This window comes from Dysidea avara, chromosome 1 (genome assembly GCF_963678975.1).
Source record: "Dysidea avara chromosome 1, odDysAvar1.4, whole genome shotgun sequence".
In the NCBI taxonomy this organism is placed as follows: Eukaryota; Metazoa; Porifera; class Demospongiae; order Dictyoceratida; family Dysideidae; genus Dysidea; species Dysidea avara.
In genome coordinates, this window is record NC_089272.1 from 7,593,922 (window position 1) to 7,612,819 (window position 18,898).

Genomic DNA, 18,898 nt, shown 5'->3' on the forward strand with positions numbered 1-18,898 from the left:
ATTATTATCTGAAGAATAATGAATATACTTAGCTACTGTATATCATTGTAAATAAATTTTATTCATCAGTTACATAATATATACAGTATGTTTTTCATTTCACTTGGCACTCTTTTGAATTGATTAATGTGAATTAGATGATAGTATGCATGTGGTATGATAACTTATCCAGTCAATGGTCCATCTAGAATATTAATTAATGGTCCAGTGTTAGGTGCATGTGTACATGAATATCTGACTGAGACAAACAAGCAAAGAAGGTACATGTAGTAACCTTATAGAGAATATGTAGAGTACAATACATGTACTGTATGTATAGTGCAAATATTTGATCGCAGAAAGTATTACAAATTAAACAACCAAGTTTTTTGAATGGAAACAATTGATGAAATAAAGCAAATACCATTTTTAGAGGAAATTTTGATGAACTGCAAACATATTTCAAAACTTTTCCCCTGTATAGTGTTATTATGTTGTGACCTGATTTAAAATCTGTCTAAAAATGGGTTGCCATTGGCATGTTAATCCATACATATGCATTGGTTAGTTTTGTGTAGTACTTTACTACTGCTGAATGTGAAAGTAAAAATCAACAAACACATACACAAATTGTATTGTTGTTATACACAGTTTTCTTATCCGTTACACAACCAGACACAGTTTTTCCTTCAAAACAGTTCTAAATAAAATATAACTACCACAGTGTTAGTTCATTGTACTGACCATATGGTATTATGTATTTATAATACTTTAATTGCCACAGCATACAATCCATTGTTTACCAATGGAACTCCTGATAGTAGTTTCAATTCTTCACTGAAAACTGTTTTTAAGGTATGTGTGTGTGCAAAGCGGTGAGGAAAAGCTGCAACACAGACCCCTGTATCTAGACAGGCAAATTAAACAAGGTGAATCCCATAACACATACTAGCTGGCATGCAATGCATTAACTCGGTGTATGTGATGGATGAGAGGCCAGCATTTCCAATGTATAGAATTGTTATATCACAAATTTCCACGTTATATAGCAATCATCAATAGGGTTATTGCATTCAAACAATTTTTATAGTTAAATGTCAAGAGGTCAAAGTTGATGATGAAATTTTAATCTATTGGTCCACTATATACCCTTTTGCTTTAGTTGTTTCCAGAATTTATAGCCATTTTAAGTGGCTATGGCTTTGTAAAATCAACAGCCTTTTGTCCATTGTTTATTCAAACCACATGCTATTATGTCTTCTATGATGTCATTTCATTTACTTGAGAGTTATTAATGATTGGAATGGATTGTCAGAAGATTGAATATGTTTGTACCAGTGGTCATGGTTGCACTCTGGCAACTTTACAAAGGAAATGGAGAGTCTTATTTTTGCTGCACACTTTCTACTAATGTTATATACATGTATGTAAGTATTAAAAGCCATACTGATTTACTCACTACCCTGTACATTTATGAAGCTGAGATGAAAGTATGAAACTGTTGACCACTCAATTAGTTGCTGTCCTTTGCTGGCCTATGAATAAGGGACAGCATTATAGTAAAACATTATCCAGTCAGGAAAATTGTATAATTCGCTCAAATAAACCAGTATTGGTGGCTCAATTCAGTCATAGTGGATATGAAGAACGTGATTATTTTGGTGATCCTATGATGATGATAGTTCCTGATACACTTCAGTTTTCTAATGAGTTCCACATAACAACCATTCGTAATCCAACACGATCAGATTACCAGCATTATGTTAACCTTGTATTGTTGGCACAATACTATCGACCTGATATGATTCACTTAATATCAGGAGGAAGGAATGTTTTATTAAATGTTGCAAGGGAATGGCTACCAATTAGAGCAAATAATATCATTGAAGCATATGCTAACATTTCTACTTCTGGTAAACTTGCTGGTACTTTGTATAAACTTAAGCATGACCATGTCCTTAAGTATCTTCATTGGTTGCTATACATGTGTCAAAAATCTTGAATTGCTGTCAGTACCCAATGGTGGAATCATGAGCCAACATCATTCATTGAAAATGATCAGGTGAAGATACTATGGGACTTCAACATTTACTGTGTGATCATGCTGCCAGTGTTCGCAGGTTAGATCTAAAGATTCTAATAACCCTGTTGATGTGTCCATTCCAGCTGATAGAAGGGTTATGGAGAAGGAAGAGGAGAAGATTTCTAAGTATCAGGATGTGAGCATAGAAACAGAACATGTATGGAAACAGAAGACAAATAAATTCTTGTAGTTATCGGTGTGCTAAGTATCAGGATGTGAGCATAGCTGAAACAGAACATGTATGGAGACAGAAGACAAATAAATTCCTGTAGTTATTGGTGTGCTGGGGACTGTCAGTCATTTTAAGGATTCTATTCACCAATTTAATTTGAAAGGAACAAACCCATTACATTCTTGAATACTTCAATCCTAAGAAAGACACGTCAACTCTCAAGTGCTAGTTGCAACTCAAGCTGATAGCTGATTATTCCATAATAAACTGTGATTTTAATAATTTTTCGGATACATGGAAATAATTAACACATCAAGATACTGTGAATGCCACACATTAAAAATTAGACAGAATCTGAAAATCCTTCTCTGTATTGTTTCATTGCGCTAGCATGAAGTACATTAATACATAATAGGAAGCAGTGTCTATTTACAGGACTAGTGTAACCATCACCAAACAAAAGAAAATCTAGTCTGGAATTTGCGTATATGAAGTCAACTACCACATGTAGACTAATCTACTTCCTGTGGGTTTTAAAAACCATTGAGTTGTTAAGTTGTTCCTGGAACAATATCTTACCAGACCAGTATACAAAGGAAGTAGATTAGCATATGTGTTTGCGTAAGTCAACAAACACATACACAAATTGTATCATATGTAACAGTTGTTATACACAGTTGTCCTAATTAGTCCATCCTTTATACACAACCAGACACATTTTCCTTCAAAATAGTTCTAAATAAAATATAATTGAAACTACCAAAGTGTTAATCATTCTACTGACCAGATAGTATATATGCTTATATGTGTTTATAATACTTAAATCATTGTTTGCCATTGGAACTCTTGATAGTAGTTTCAATTCTTCACTGAGAATTGTTTTGAAGGAAATGTATGTGTGCGAAAGGATGAGGAAAAGCTGTAAAACAAATCCCTGTACCTAGACAAGCAAATTAAACAAGGTGAATCCCATAACATATTGCATACTAGCTGGCATGCAATGCATTAACTGAGTGTATGTGATGGATGAGAGGCCAGTATGTTCGATGTATAGAATTGTTGCATCGCAAATTTCCTTTCAAATGCACAATAGCTGTCATCCAGAGAATTATTTAAAAGATGTGTATAGCTATACAGGTAAATGTAAAAAGGTCAAAGTTGAGGAAAGGCTTTGATCTATTGTTCCACTGTATACCATTTTGCTTTAGTTGTTTCCAGAATTTATAGCCATTAGGTGCCCATGGCTTTATAAGACCAACAGCATCTCGTTCATTGTTATCAGTTGCAATATTCAAATCAGATGCTACATGTCTACCGGGACACCATTCGTATTTCTTTTGGTTATTGATGATTGGAATGGACTGTCAGAGGATTGAATATGTTTGTAAACAGTTCCTGTGGTCATGTGGCAACTTTATAAAGGAAATGGACTGCCTTATTTTTGCTACTCAGGTACAAGCACATTATACCCTGTATTGCATAATAATAGCCCATATTTACTCATTGCTTTGTACCACTAAATGTAGATTGTGTGGAAGCTCAAATGAAACTGTTGATCACTTAGTTTATGTCCTTTGCTGGCCCAAAGGGAATTATGAGCAGAGACATGAAAAGATTGCTGGACTAATTCATTGGCAGTTATCCAAGTTGGCTAGTTTTAACATGTGTAGTGATTGGTGGTGTCATTCACCTGAAAGAGCTGGTGAAGTAATTAAGTTGTTGATCTGATTTCACACTAATTACTGACCACCGTCTCCCACACAATAGACCTTACATTACATTTGTCATTAAAGACTGAAAGAAAACGTTTCTAATTGAAGTGTGACTCAAGACTTTAACACACAGTGTAAAGACAAGACAAATACGTACCTGTATGTATGTTGACCTTATAAGATTCAGCTGTGGAATTCTAAAGTTCATAATCTACCTATATATCATCATTGGAGTATAAGAATTTGGTGAGTATGTTAAGTATTTCAACATCACTCATTTCCACATTTCAAAGATTTGCTCTGTACAGCACCGCAGCAATTGCGAGGAGACACTTGACTGTTAAAACAATTATAACAACTTAAGCACTTGGCTTGAGTTGGGTTTATTTCCCATATTATACTGCATATAATATTGCATTATAATTTGAACAATAGCAGTTGTAATGCTGAGTGTGATCATACGGCCACATTTTAAATTATTGACTGAATAAGGACAATCTTTTTATTGGTTTCTTCTTGCTGCTCAAGAGCAAGCACTATCCACTAGAGCAATGGCTGATGTGTTTGGTACCTGTAAGCTGTGTGGAGAACATCCAAAAGCTGTAAAGCATTTAATTTGGCATCAAATCTGCTGGTACTTTGTATAAACTTAATCATCACTATGCCCTAGAGTATCTTTATTGGTTGCTATGTACAGTGTATGTCAAAGAGCTTGTCAGTACCCAATTATAGTTTTATTAAATGCTATCCCACTAGAGACCTGTGAGAAGGCTAAAGCCTGTCAATACAGGGAGTCTGAAACATGTAACTAAAACGTTGAAGAATGCAGAAAAAAATCCCAGACCCAGTGGTGACTTGATCCCCTGCAACATGCAGTGGAATTATGAACAACCAGATTATTTTTGCTAAACTATGATCAGGTGAAGATACTGTGGGACTTCAACAATTACATCTTTTGTGATCATGTTGCCAGTGCTCGCAGGCCAGATCTTACTGTTGTTGACAAAACAAAGATTCTAATAACCCTTGTTGGTGTGTCCATTCCAGCTGATAGAAGGGTTACAGAGAAAGAAGAGGAGACGAAGTATCAGGATTTGAGCATAGAAACAGAACATCTCAAGACAGAAGACAAATGGATTCCTGTAGTTATTAGTGTTCCGATGGGGGCTGTAGTTTGTCATTTTAAGGACTCTATTCACCAACTTAAGGAACAAGCTCATACATTTTTGATACTTCAATCCTAAGAAAGACACATCAACTCTCAAGTGTTGGTTGCAACTTCAGCTAATAGCTGATTATTCCATTGTGAACTGTGATTTATTTAAACACTAGTTGTTTGGATGTATGGAAATAATTAACACATCATGATACTGTGAATGCCGCACATTAAGAATTAGACAGAATCTGAAAATCTTGCTCTGCAAAGTTTCATTGTGCTAGCATGAAGTATATTAATACATATATAATAGGCAGCAGTGTCTATTTACAGTACTAGTTCAACCATCACCAAGCAAAAGAGAATCTAGTCCGGAATTTGAGTATATAAAGTCAGCTACCACATCAATCTACTTCCTGTGTGATTTTAAAAATCATTGATAAGTTGTTCCTGGAACAACATCTTACCGGACGATATAGTTGAGGACATCAAAATTTCCTGATTAGATTACACGTCTGTTAATGCTGGGATGAAGTCATTCCTGAGAATCGGCAGTTAAATTGCTGCTGTGATTCTGTATAAAAGCACTGCTAACTTGAAGTGTGCAGCAAACAACACTCAAAGAGTTACTGAAAATATGAAGATACTCTACTGGTTTATACTAGGGATATTTGGCAGTGGTGCAGTTGCAACTAGTGACTGTACTGGTGAGGAGGATTCAACTAATGCTACTAAAGGACATCCTTTCTTTCTAAACTTTGACTATGATGGTACTAGAACAGCAATCAGCTACTCATTCAGCAAGGACGGTGTGGCCATTGATGGAGACAATGTTCAGGTTTTCTTAGATACGGACAGAATCATTTTCTTAGAGATCAAAGATTCAGATGCTGGAACATATACTTTAGAAGTGCAAGGCAGTAACCTCTACAGAAAATCTATCAGACTTTGTGGTAAGGCACTGTCAATTATTATATTCCACTGCAGTTTTATTATACATGATTATGTCTTGCAAATATTTGTTAACACCTAATGTGTGTAAAATAATATTGCTAATTTATGTGTGTGTATATATATATATATAACTGTGGTGTAACATTTGTATGTGTTTCTTGTAGTTGTATCTTCTGATGTTAACGTTGACGACAATACAGGTACCTACCAGCTACAGTATAGTATATAACTGTAATCTATATGTATTGTTGCATAAACATTGCACAGATATATCCAATATACATACATTCTAGTTTATACAGACATTCTAGTTGATACGGCTCCATTTTAGCAATATCTAGTTAGCTACATGCACATGCATGAACATACATAGCTTCTATACATTATTGTTATGTTGAATATTGTTTCTCTATAGAGCAAATGAAGACAGCAATATCAAATATGATTTCTTCGGAAAAATTGCTACAAAAGAAGACTTCATCACATTCCAGCAGTTTTCTAAGAACTGCATCTGTTTCATCAATAATAAGGAGAAGGTTACATCCAATGGGAAGAATGGCAAGATTTCATGATGCAGCCAGAACAGTAGTTGAAAAGATTTTAGGATTGGTTCTTGGTTCGTCAGATTCAGAAAATTCAGACATGAGTGAAGAAGGAATTAATTTGATGCTAGACTTTGCTCGGTGCGTGAACACTTCAGAGTCACTCAGCTGCTCAGCAACGCACAAATTCCGCTCAATTAATGGAACATGTAACAGCCTTCTCCATCCAACCAGGGGAGCTGCCAATACTGCTTTCAAACGTCTTCAACCAGCTGAGTATGAAGATGGCATCTCTCTTCCTGTGGGATATGACCAGCAAGTGAATGGTGACCCTTTTGCAGGTCCATGGCCTAGCTCAAGAGCTGTTAGTGCAGCAGTAATTCAAGATGTTCCTGTCCTTAGCACAGAACTTAACCACCTCATTATGACATGGGGCCAGTTTGTTGATCATGACTTGGACTTGCTGGCTGAATTCAACGCCACAATTTGTGAGGAGAACTGTGATATAGAAGAGAATGAACAATTTTGTTATCCTATTAAAGTTTCGCCACAAGATTCAGCATTTGGTATAAGGGGTCCAAACAAAGGTGAGTGCCTGCCTCTAACTAGGTCTGTTGGAACATGTGAAAGTGAACATTTTGACATGGCAAGGCAACAGATCAATCAGATAACACACTTTTTAGATGGTTCCATGGTCTACGGATCCACCCAAGAAGTAGCAGACTCACTTCGTCTTTTTTCTGGTGGTCTGTTAAAACAGGGTGGAGTAAATGGTACTCTGAAAGGTTACCTTCCATTTGAATCTCAAGCTGATAGTGAAATTTCTGATAGTGGTGTACCACATTTTGTAGGTGGTGATGTTAGGGTTAATGAGAATGTTGCTTTAACAATCATGCACACTATATGGCTAAGACAACACAATGTCATTGTAACAGAATTAGCTAAACTCAATCCTTGCTGGGATGATGAGAGGCTTTATCAAGAAGGTCGTAAGATTGTTGGAGCCATGATACAAATCATTACCTACAAGGAATTTCTTCCGCTAATTTTTGGAGAGGATGGCTATAATACATTTATTGGATCCTATCCTGGCTATTCTCCTAATACTGATGTCACTATACCAAACTCTTTTGCTACTGCAGCATTTAGGTTTGGGCATTCTTTGATCAGACCAGAGTTCACTCGTCTTGACAAGGATAATAAACCTTTAGACATTGGAGCACTCTCATTACGCGATTCCTTCTTAAACCCTTTGCAATATTTTCTTAGTGGTGGGACTGATCCTATATTACGTGGTCTCATGCAAGACAGGTCAAGAGAAGTTGATGAATTTCTCACTAGAGTTCTAACCAAACAGCTGTTTGCACCCAGTAATTCAACACTTGGGCAAGACCTAGCAGCTCGTAATATACAACGTGGCCGTGAGCATGGACAACCATCCTATAGGAGCTTTCAACAATACTGCTTAGACATTTTTGGAGTTGAATCAAGATTTCATAGCCGGAGTACTGAAGCTTTGCTGAGAAAGGTTTATGGTTTCACTGGATTTAGAAATGGCATTGATTTATTTGCTGGGGGATTGGCTGAAGAAAGGATCAGTGGATCCAGTTTAGGCCCCACATTTGCTTGTATCATTGGAAAAACATTCTCTGATATTCGTAATGGAGACCGATTCTATTGGGAGAACCCAGGTGTGTTCACTCCAAGCCAGATTAATTCACTGAGTGACATTAGATTGTCGAAAATCATCTGTGACAATGGTGATGACATAACTAGCATCATTCCTAAAGCATTTGAGACAGGACAAGAGGAACAAAGCTGTGATAGCTTACCAGGCTTACAACTAAATTACTGGAAAGACACCTGCTAATCAGTACACTATATATTTCTGTAAAATATGGTTGCAATTTAAAAATTATAAATTATGTACCTCAGTCTTATTATAATTATATAAATTGCATAGGAATTTGCATTATTTAATATGCTTATATGCAATGCTGTATAGAAATGTACAGAAGAAATAGGACAAACATTATACTGAAACCCCCATGCAATATATGGGCAGCTAATAAGTTTCTGTCAGAATTTGATTTTCCTGGTATGTGCCTACAGTGGTAGGCAGTGATCTGTACCGACCACCACTCAAACAGAATGTCCACCACTCATCACTCACAACCACTACGGACTCACCACAGGGATACAAAACAAGTTAAGGCCCAATACTACCTTCCCTGTCCCATGTACATAGCCACCACCATAATGCAGTAGTATGATATGGTACACCTAAAAATAATTTCATAAACTAGAGTATCTCAATCTTTAGGGACCCGCCGATTATGCTGGCATAATTATGAGCATAATAGGTGCCTAAAAGCATTGAGCATAATGCTAGCATAATAGGTAGAATATTTGTATAATAGTATGAATTCTTGCTTATAAAAGTAGCTATCACAGAAAGATCGATATACTCTAATAAAACAGTCAGTAGCTCTAATAGAACAATCATGTAGCTGACTGTTCTATTAGAGTATATCGATTTTTTGTAATATGCATTTTGGCAAGTAAGTTTGTGCTTCAACCACTTATTATTTATCCACAAACTGGAAATTATTACCAGAGCATGAGAACTGAGGCATAAATAATTGGGCATAATTTGAGCATAATAGGTAAGTATTGAGCATAAATTAAAGCATAATAGGTAAATTTTTGAGCAGTGCAGCATAGCATAATAGGTAAAATTATGAGCATAATCGGCGGGTCCCTATCAATCTTGTAAAACATTCTAATACCACTGATTTTCATGTTAATGATTGTATGACATCAAGCAATTTTATGAGTAGCTACATCAACACATATTGATGTTTTTACAATGCTTATTACAATTATCTACAATTTAATGATACAGGGGTTAAATAAATACAGAGTATATAATAATTTGTATGTAATTATTACAACAGTTAACAGGACTACATGTTTACTATAATAATAATAAGATACATGATTACATTTAACTCTTCATGGTTGTGGGACAACTGAGTTGAATCAAGACACACGGTAGTGTGTCGTGCGGCCCAAGAAGCCGGCGTGCCACCCGTGAGTATATTAACAGGAAGAAAGAAAACGAAATTTTCACACCTATGTAGCTCTGTGATCCCTTATCCGATTGGAACCAAATTTGCTAGAGAGGTGCCGGCCAGCAAGGGGAGTCTACACACCAAATTTGAAGAGAATCGCTCCAGCCATTTCCGAGATACGAGCGAACAACATTTCGTTCTAATTTCTTCGTTTTCTTCTTCTACTTCTTCATTTCGCACATTCGCAAAATCCGCCATAAAACACGAATGCGTGCTCGAATCGGGCTGAAATTTGGCACACTTAAAGGGCTCATTCAGGCGGATCTGTGTGTCAACTTTGGTAGGAATCCGATGAACTTTCACGGAGTTATGACCGATTATTTGCGTAAAATAAGGTCGAAGGTCTGTCACGCCTACAGGGTAAACTCCTTTGAGGAATCAGTTGAAAATTGATATGTAGATGGAGCAACCATCGTAGGAGTGCCTTTTTGTGGTTTGAAAGGAATCGGGATAAAGACCACGGAGATATGACACAAAACCCGACCTGTGTCAAAATTACGCAATCAATTTTTATGAATAAAAACTATTAGTTTTCGTATCTACCAGGCAAACCGCTTAGAGCAATGAGCTGAAAATCAGTATGTAGCTGGAATAATCATCATAGAAAGTCCTTGCAGTAGTACAGAAGAATCGGATTACAAACCACTGAGTTATGATTCGAAAGGCAACTACATGTAGCAAATGCGAGATCGAGATACTCTAATAGAACAGTCACCCTAATAAAGCATTCAGCTGCATTTATAATTTACTCAATTATATTACATTGCAAATTATTCAGTAGGGAATTCAGTTACAAGCAAGTCACCCTGTAGTCAGATCAGCCAGAAGAAGGTACCTAATAGAGAGTTCAGCTACAAAGAAACCATCATGTAGAGAGTTCAGCTCAAACAAATTGCCCTGTAGAGAGATCAGCTAGAAGAAGTTACCTTGCAGAGAGTTCAGTTACAAAGAAACAATCATGCAAAGTGTTCAGCTACAAACAAATAACCCAGTAGAAAGTTCCGCTATGAACAGATCGCACTGTAGAGAGTTCAGTTAGAAGCAAGTCATGTTGTAGAGAGATCAGCTAGAAGAAGTAACCTTGTAGAGAGTTCAGCTACAAAGAAACCACCATGTAAGAGAGTTCAGCTGCAAACAAATCACCTGTAGAGAGTTCAGCAGGAACAAGTCACCCTGTACAGAGATCAGCTAGAAACAAGTCACCCTGTAGAGAATTCAGCTACAAACAAATCACCCTGTAGAAAGATCAGGTAGAAGAAGTTACCTTGTAGAGAGTTCAGCTGCAAACAAATCCCCTGTAGAGAGTTCAGCTGGAAACAAGTCACCCTGTAGAGAGATCAGCTAGAAACAAATCACCCTGTAGAGAGTTCAGCTAGAAGAAGTCGCATTGTAGAGAGTTCAGCTAGAAGAAGTCGCATTGTAGAGAGTTCAGCTACAAATAAATCACCCTGTAGAGAACTCAGCTACAGTGTACAAACAAATCGCCCTGTAGAAAGATCAGCTAGAAGAAGTTACCTTGTAGGGAGTTCAGCTACGAACAGATCACCCTGTAGAGAGTTCAGCTACAAACAAATCACACTGTAGAGAGTTCAGTTACAAAGAAACCACAAGGTAGAGAGTTCAGCTGCAAAAAAATCAATCACTCTGTAGAGAGTTCAGCTAGAAGAAGTCACCTTGTAGAGAGTTCAGCTGCAAATAAATCACCCTGTAGAGAATTCAGCTACAAACAAATCACCCTGTAGAAAGATCAGCTAGAAGAATTTACCTTGTAGAGGGTTCAGCTACAAAGAAACCACCATGTGGAGAGATCAGCTGCAAACAAATCTCCTGTAGAGAGTTCAGCTAGAAACAAGTCACCCTGTAGATAGTTCAGCTAGAAGAAGTCACATTGTAGAGAGTTCAGCTACAAAGAAACTACCATGTAGAGAGTTCAGCTGCAAACAAACACCCTGTAGAGAACTCAACTACAAACAAATCGCCCTGTAGAAAGATCAGCTATGAGAAGTTACCTTGTAGAGAGTTCAGCTACAAAGAAATCAGAGTTCAGCTAAAAACAAATCACCTGTAGAGAGTTCAGCTAGAAACAAGTCACCCCGTAGAGAGATCAGTTAGAAACAAGTCACCCTGTAGAGAGTTCAGCTAGAAGAAGTCACATTGTAGAGAGTTCAGTTACAATGAAACTCCCATGTAGAGAGTTCAGCTGCAAACAAATCACCCTGTAGAGAACTCAGCTACAAACAAATATGCCCTGTAAAAAGATCAGCTAGAAGAAGTTACCTTGTAGAGAGTTCAGCTACAACAAACCATCATGTAGAGAGTTCAGCTACAAACAAATCACCTGTAGAGAGTTCAGCTAGAAACAAGTCACCCTGTAGAGATATCAGCTAGAAAACAAGTCACCTTGTAGAGAGTTCAGCTAGAAGAAGTCACATTGTAGAGAATTCAGCTACAAAGAAACTACCATGTATAGAGAGTTCAGCTACAAACAAATCACCCCGTAGAAAGTTCAGCTATGAACAGATCACCCTGCAGAGAGATCAGCTAGAAACAAGTCACCCTGTAGAGAGTTCAGCTAGAAGAAATTACCTTGTAGAAAGTTCAGCTACAAAGAAACCACCATGTAGAAAGTTCAGCTGCAAACAAATCACCCAGTAGAAAGTTCAGCTATGAACAGATCACCCTGTTGAGAGTTCAGATAGAAACAAGTCATCCTGTAGAGAGATCACCTAGAAGTATTACTTTGTAGAGAGTTCAGCTACAAACAAATCACCTGTAGAGAGTTCAGCTACCAACAAATCACCCTGTAGAGAGATCAGCTAGAAGATATCACCTTGTAGAGAGTTCAGCTATAAAGAAACCACCATGTAGAGAATTCAGCTGCAAACGAACACCCTGTAGAGAACTCAGCTACAAACAAATCGCCCTGTAGAAAGATCAGCTAGAAGAAGTTACCTTGTAGGGATTTCAGCTACAAACAAATCACCCTGTAGAGAGTTCAGCTACAAAGAAATCATCATGTAGAGAGTTCAGCTGCAAACAAATCATCCTGTAGAGAGTTCAGCTATGAAAAGATCACCCTGTAGAGAGTTCAGCTAGAAGAAGTCACTTATTAGAGAGTTTAGCTACAAAGCAACCACCATGTAGAGAGTTCAGCTGCAAACACATCACCCTGTAGAGAATTCAGCTACAAACAAATCGCCCTGTAGAGAGACCAGCTAGAAACAAGTCACCCTGTAGACAGATCAGCTAGAAGAAGTTACCTTGTAGAGAGTTCATCAGCTGCAAACAAATCACCCTGTAGAGAATTCAACTACAAACAGATAACCCTGCAGAGAGTTCAGCTAGAGTCAAGTCACCCTGTAGAGAGAATCCTGTAAAGAGTTCATCTACATACAAGCAGATCACCCTGTAGAGAGTTCAGCTACATTTCAAGTCACCCAGTAGAGAAATCAGCTGCAAATTATCCTGTGGGGATTAATTGACATGTAATAAATATATGCTCTCTTTTTATATTATGAACTCTTGATATATGCATTATATATATAATTTGTACATTTACTGATAAAATCAGAATGAGTTAAAGTATTTATAAAATCTGCTTCATCTTTTTTCTTTTTCCTGTGGTAAAGAAAAATATATAGGTTAAAAAGCTCCAAAGCTGGCCATAGGCAGGCTTTGGGGTATACAAATACAAAAAGAAGTGAAATCTAATCAAAAACAGCCAAGCTGTAAAAAAAGGAGTGCGGCCCTTGAAAAGGCTATGGTGAAAAAAGATGTGAAATCCAAGGTGGCGGCCAAGAAATGGCTGTGATGGTAGGTTAATGGTAAAAATTTTAATAACAACAATTCAGGTGAATTTTGTGCCAATTGACCAAGCGGCACCAAATTCACCTGAATTGTCGTTATTAAAATTTTTACCATTAACCTACCATCACAGCCATTTCTTGGCCGCCACCTTGGATTTCACATCTTTTTTCACCATAGCCTTTTCAAGGGCTGCACTCCTTTTTTTACAGCTTGGCTGTTTTTGATTAGATTTATTTATCTTCACAAATCCCTTCAAATGCTTCATCATCGGTTCACGGACTTGTTTGAAATACAGCCCATATACAAGTGGATGGAAGAGCCGTATTACAAAACTATAGTTTGGAATGAATACATACTCCATGAACTCTTGATAACCTTTAGAATCAATCAGAACTCTTCCCAAGTGGTGTATTAATGTCAACAGCAGTGATATTAGTATACTGCCTAAAATGACTACAAGTAATGTGATAATCGGCTTCCTGTTTCGTCTGATGTTACATTGTTTCTTCTTCAAGGAGCTAACATTCTCAGACTGACCAGACAACCTCATTTCCTTTTCAATTTGCCTGCGAACTCGGTATGCTTTCATGGTTAAGTGAACATTAAGGGCTACAATGAGGATTGATGTTACAGCCATTGGTATTATGAAAGTGATGGCAGCTTCAATGAAAGAGCTTCTCCCAAAAATACAAGCACCATATTCTGGTATATAAGAGACCACATCAGTATTGAAGAAGACTGCGTAAGCAGTAGGTATGCTAGCTACCAGCCATTCACCACCAATACCAGCAGCTACAACACAACGTGTCATCATTCTTTTGTACTTCAAAGGAAATCTTATCGCTACCACCTTATCAGCTGCTACTACCACAAATGAGATGATGTTGACATAAAACAAAATTAATCGAAACTGATACACATAGCAGGCCAAGGAAGACTCTACTCCCATTTGAAAAGTGATTATCATGATACTGGGAATCAGACATAGTCTGGCTGTTAAACATCAAAAATGGGTCAAACCTTGAAGAAATTGGTATAGAGAAGAAATTGGTATAGAAGCAATTTTGGTATCAAAAGAACCGGAATGTTTCAGACAACAACATATCCAAAATCCACCTCAATGGCATTTGGGGAATTTAATTTATGACCATTTATATTAATTAGCCTGACTTCAGTTTTTCAACATGAACTTGCACCCATACTTAACTTGTTTCATCACAAATTCCAGCATTAGTGTACAATTTGTATAACATTAATGCAAAATGTCAATAAGCATCTTTCACCATTATTATTTTAGAACATACGTAGCTACCATGTGTGTGGCTAAAAGATGTGACGTAATGGCCTATGTATGACTGGCATAGCTGGAGTGCTCCGCATGCAGGTTGGGCTATGCCAGACTATAGTACACACCTAGCAAATGGTGGAGTTTTGTTTTGTAATTAAGAAATGATGTATGATTAATTACTATAGATATAAGGCAGCCTTACAATGTGACTCTGTTGCTGTATTAGGTCTTTTGTTTTTGTAAGTCTTCCATCTTGCAATAAAGTAATTCAGTTTTTATAGTATAAATCCCATCCAAAAACAGCTTATAGCTGTAAAAAAAGTGCGCGTCCAAGTAAAGCAGAGTTAACTGCGACAAAAAGTAATGATATCATAATGCGGCCATGTGCGAGGTGTGCAAGTTGTAAAATTAATATTAGCTAATCAGATAATACAATGTTATTGTTAAAGTGTTAATGAGAACTATGTGATGCTGCTAGTTTTTAAGTGTGTGAGCATCTTCATAAATGCCACATAAATTTAATTCTCAATAAAGCAATGCGTATAGATTCTCTGATAGTAATAAATAGTTTGAGTTTGGCCGCCTTTCCTGTATACAGCAATGCTACGAACAAAGGAAAGGTGGCCAAACTCAAACTATTTATTACTATCAGAGAATCTATACACATTGCTTTATTGAGAATTAAATTTATGTGGCATTTATGAAGATGCTCACACACTTAAAAACTAGCAGCATCACATAGTTCTCATTAACACTTTAACAATAACATTGTATTATCTGATTAGCTAATATTAATTTTACAACTTGCACACCTCGCACATGGCCGCATTATGATATCATTACTTTTTGTCGCAGTTAACTCTGCTTTACTTGGACGTGCACTTTTTTTACAGCTATAAGCTGTTTTTGGATGGGATTTCAATACTTTTGTTAGAATAAGCAATGCACTGTTGATAACAGTAGGTGAGTTTCCATGGTTTTGACAGAAACCCCAGATTACAGTGGCAGAATATTAAAATATAACTGTAATTTTAGTGGCCAGGGCCGCCGACATTGGGGGTAACTGGGGTATTTGCCCCCTGCCACAGCCCGAAAGGGGCCACTTGAATACCTGTTTAAAGAAAGATCGATATACTCTAATAGAGCAGTCAGGATCTAGACCCTTCCTTGCCCCTGGGCCCCTCTTTAACTCTTTTCCCTGGGCCCCTCTTTAACTCTTTTCCTTGGGCCCTCTAATTTCTATGGACGGCCCTGTTAGTGGCATGCAACTGCAGTCAACTAACACCCATTTTAACTAGTAAACCCTTAACAACACTTTGCCTTTCATCTTGTACTGCATTGAAACGATCAAGATACTCTATTAGAGCAGTCACAAAACAGCTGTAACACAGCAATCAATATTTAGCATAGTTACAACTTCTGCTTAGCATCGGATTGTATAGTTTAAATTACTAGCTACTTACAGACTTTACAATATAAAAATATGGCACTTGTAGAAATGTGACTGTTCTATTAGAGTATCTCGATCTACTTCAAGCATTGACTAATTCAAGTGAAGAAGCTACGCCCCTGCCAAGAGATCTTGTGAAATGAAATGAGAATAGTAAAGAAAAGGCAAGTATGTACAGAGACAATAGAGGGGCGCGTAATTATGTCCTGTTGTAAATAAACGCCTTTTAAAATTTATATTACTACTAAATAAACGCACCAGAATAGGCTTGTGTGGCTGTTGTCTCCAAGGTTGTCTCATTAATTGTCTTTTCGTGTTGAAGGGATTTAGTCGCAATTGGTGAGTTTAACTATACATGTATTTGTGTTGTAAAACTTAATTGTAAAAAGGCGATTAGCACATATCATGATAAACATGTATTTGTCACACTGGTAGAGTCTCTCACGAAGTCACGATTATTACGAGACATTGGACCAGGGTAAAAAATTTACTGCTATATTTAGAGGTTGTAGCGTTTGTATATCTTAGTATCTTAATAAATAATCCCCCATGATCACTAATCACTAATAGTACAGTGAAAACTGGTCATTATTCAGGCCGTAGGGACAAAATTTTCTAACCTTGCCTTTTAAAGAGGTGGCTGCATTATGCGGCCTTAAAAAAAGGTAAGAAGCATGCTGTTCTAACTGGCTATAGAGATGGATTTAGTGTATGACAGCGTATGAGACAGTGAGTGCTGGCAGCAAGGGGGCAGCCAATCTGTTAGAGCACCAAAAGCACTGCTTCAGACATAGGCAGTTGACTGTCAGCCCCAAGTGTAAAAAGTTTCACTATTGGTCCTTATAAGCTCCTGATGAAGAAAGTGATGAAGTCATTATCCATAGGATATATTTTTCAGAGTATCCATTTCAGTTCTACAATATAGTAGCCAAGCATAAGATGAGCATAACACAGCATTCCAGTAGTTTAGTGGTGACCACAACACTGCCTGAGTTAAACTGTGGTGAGATTTGAGACTACCAGAAGCCCTGGAATGTCTTCAACACATGAAATACCAAATATCTAATGCCTGGCTTTCATCCACAGTGGACCTGTCTTGGTGGCCACTTGTACAGAAGGGAAACAGCTGCCACACAGTCTTGCGAGCGAAACAGCTAGTTGCCACACCTATCAATTTGTAAAATCTTTAGCAAAATTGTGTGTGCGAGCAAGTGTGATGTGGCAGTGCCGTGTATATGGTTGCTGCCTAGCAGTGACACATCACGAGTATTGAAGTCACAATGCGTTACTGTATCATCCATCTAAATACAATCTCTGAATGTGTCATTTTGTGTAGAGAGCAATCTTCCACAAGAAGTGACCTGCAGGTTTCAGTGTATATTGTTAACCATTAATATTGTTCACAATATTGTGAACTATATGTACAGTGAAACCTCACTTAGTGGTCACCTCTTTAATAAGACCCCCTCATTATATTGGCCACCTCTAGTAGGTCCCAAATATAGCTAAGCATTACTTATGACCTCATTAATAAGGCCACCTTGTTATTCAGGCCAAATTTTTTGGTCCCACAGCCTGCCATATTAATGAGGTTTCATTGTACTTATGTGAATTTTTATTTTTCGTAACTTTTCTTCAGGTTTACTGATGGGCACTATGAAGCATTGTTGACTGGTACGTGTACAATGTGGTGACTTGAAATGCTAAAACAGTACGTAGCATGTCTTGTATGTACATGTAATGTGTTGTAATGTGTCCACACATCCACACATCTTAGAAATAAATATAATTGTATTCTCTATTAATAGTCAGTTCCATTGTGCCACTGGGTCATAAGTTGGTTGAGTATGGATCATCCAGGGCACTTGAGTCACATTTTGTCCTGGCCAAGTGGATCTCATCCACTGACAGAATACACAGGATCAGATCACGTGTATAAATTACGGTGGAACTTGTTTATTGCCACCTTCACTCATTCAGCAGGTAACAGTGTATAAATTCTCAAAATTAGAATTGGCTTTTCAAGAGTGGTTGTCTTTCTATACTAGTGGCCATTAAGATAGGCTGTACTGATAGAGTGTACATACTAGAGATGCAACAATATCCTCCACTTAGTGTCGTTTGATAATGATGCAATGGAGACTATGTATTATTGCATTTAAATACTATACTATTATATTGCAACTCTAGCACGTATTTATAACAGGGATGTTTGTTAACTGTTTAGACATACTGGAGCCACACCCACTCATCTGGATTCTACAAATGGAGTCATACCAACTTGTCATCATACCAACTCGTTACTCCCATTGTGTTTGGATGAATGTACATGCCGTCATGTGAGACTTGCTACCATGGCGGGCCACTGGAAAACATTTGCATAGCAGATATATTACAGTCATTATTGTACAATTCTTACATTATTGTTGTGAAAAGTGTTTGGTATTCATGTGTCTCCTCTGTATGTTGTAATTACATGTGTAATTTTGTGTGGGGGTGCTATAAAATGCAATAATGCATGGTGACAATTGTATTAGGCGATTTTGCACACTTCCTTTTAAGCTAGCTACATGTGCTAATTATTCACAGCTTGTGTCAACAACTGGTAACCGCAGTTGTAC

The 18,898-nt window shown here is 37.3% G+C and overlaps 2 protein-coding genes and 1 long non-coding RNA gene across 3 annotated transcripts in view; 2 read left to right on the forward strand and 1 right to left on the reverse strand.

Annotated features, from left to right (window-relative positions):
* The window catches only part of LOC136254307 (glucose-6-phosphate exchanger SLC37A2-like), a gene marked incomplete in the record, with an annotated part of 323,373 nt that overhangs the window by 257,673 nt on the left and 46,802 nt on the right, over window positions 1-18,898 (reverse strand).
* Window positions 4,714-8,527, forward strand: LOC136253560 (lactoperoxidase-like). Its single transcript, XM_066046254.1, has 3 exons — window positions 4,714-6,055; window positions 6,221-6,256; window positions 6,472-8,527. The coding sequence occupies exons 1-3, from the start codon at window positions 5,740-5,742 to the stop codon at window positions 8,466-8,468; spliced, it is 2,349 nt and encodes a 782-aa protein (XP_065902326.1). The 5' UTR covers window positions 4,714-5,739; the 3' UTR covers window positions 8,469-8,527.
* LOC136253989 (uncharacterized) lies at window positions 16,066-18,793 on the forward strand. The gene is made up of 4 exons (XR_010700256.1): window positions 16,066-16,616; window positions 17,917-17,988; window positions 18,086-18,260; window positions 18,505-18,793. It is a non-coding gene; the product is annotated as an uncharacterized lncRNA (long non-coding RNA).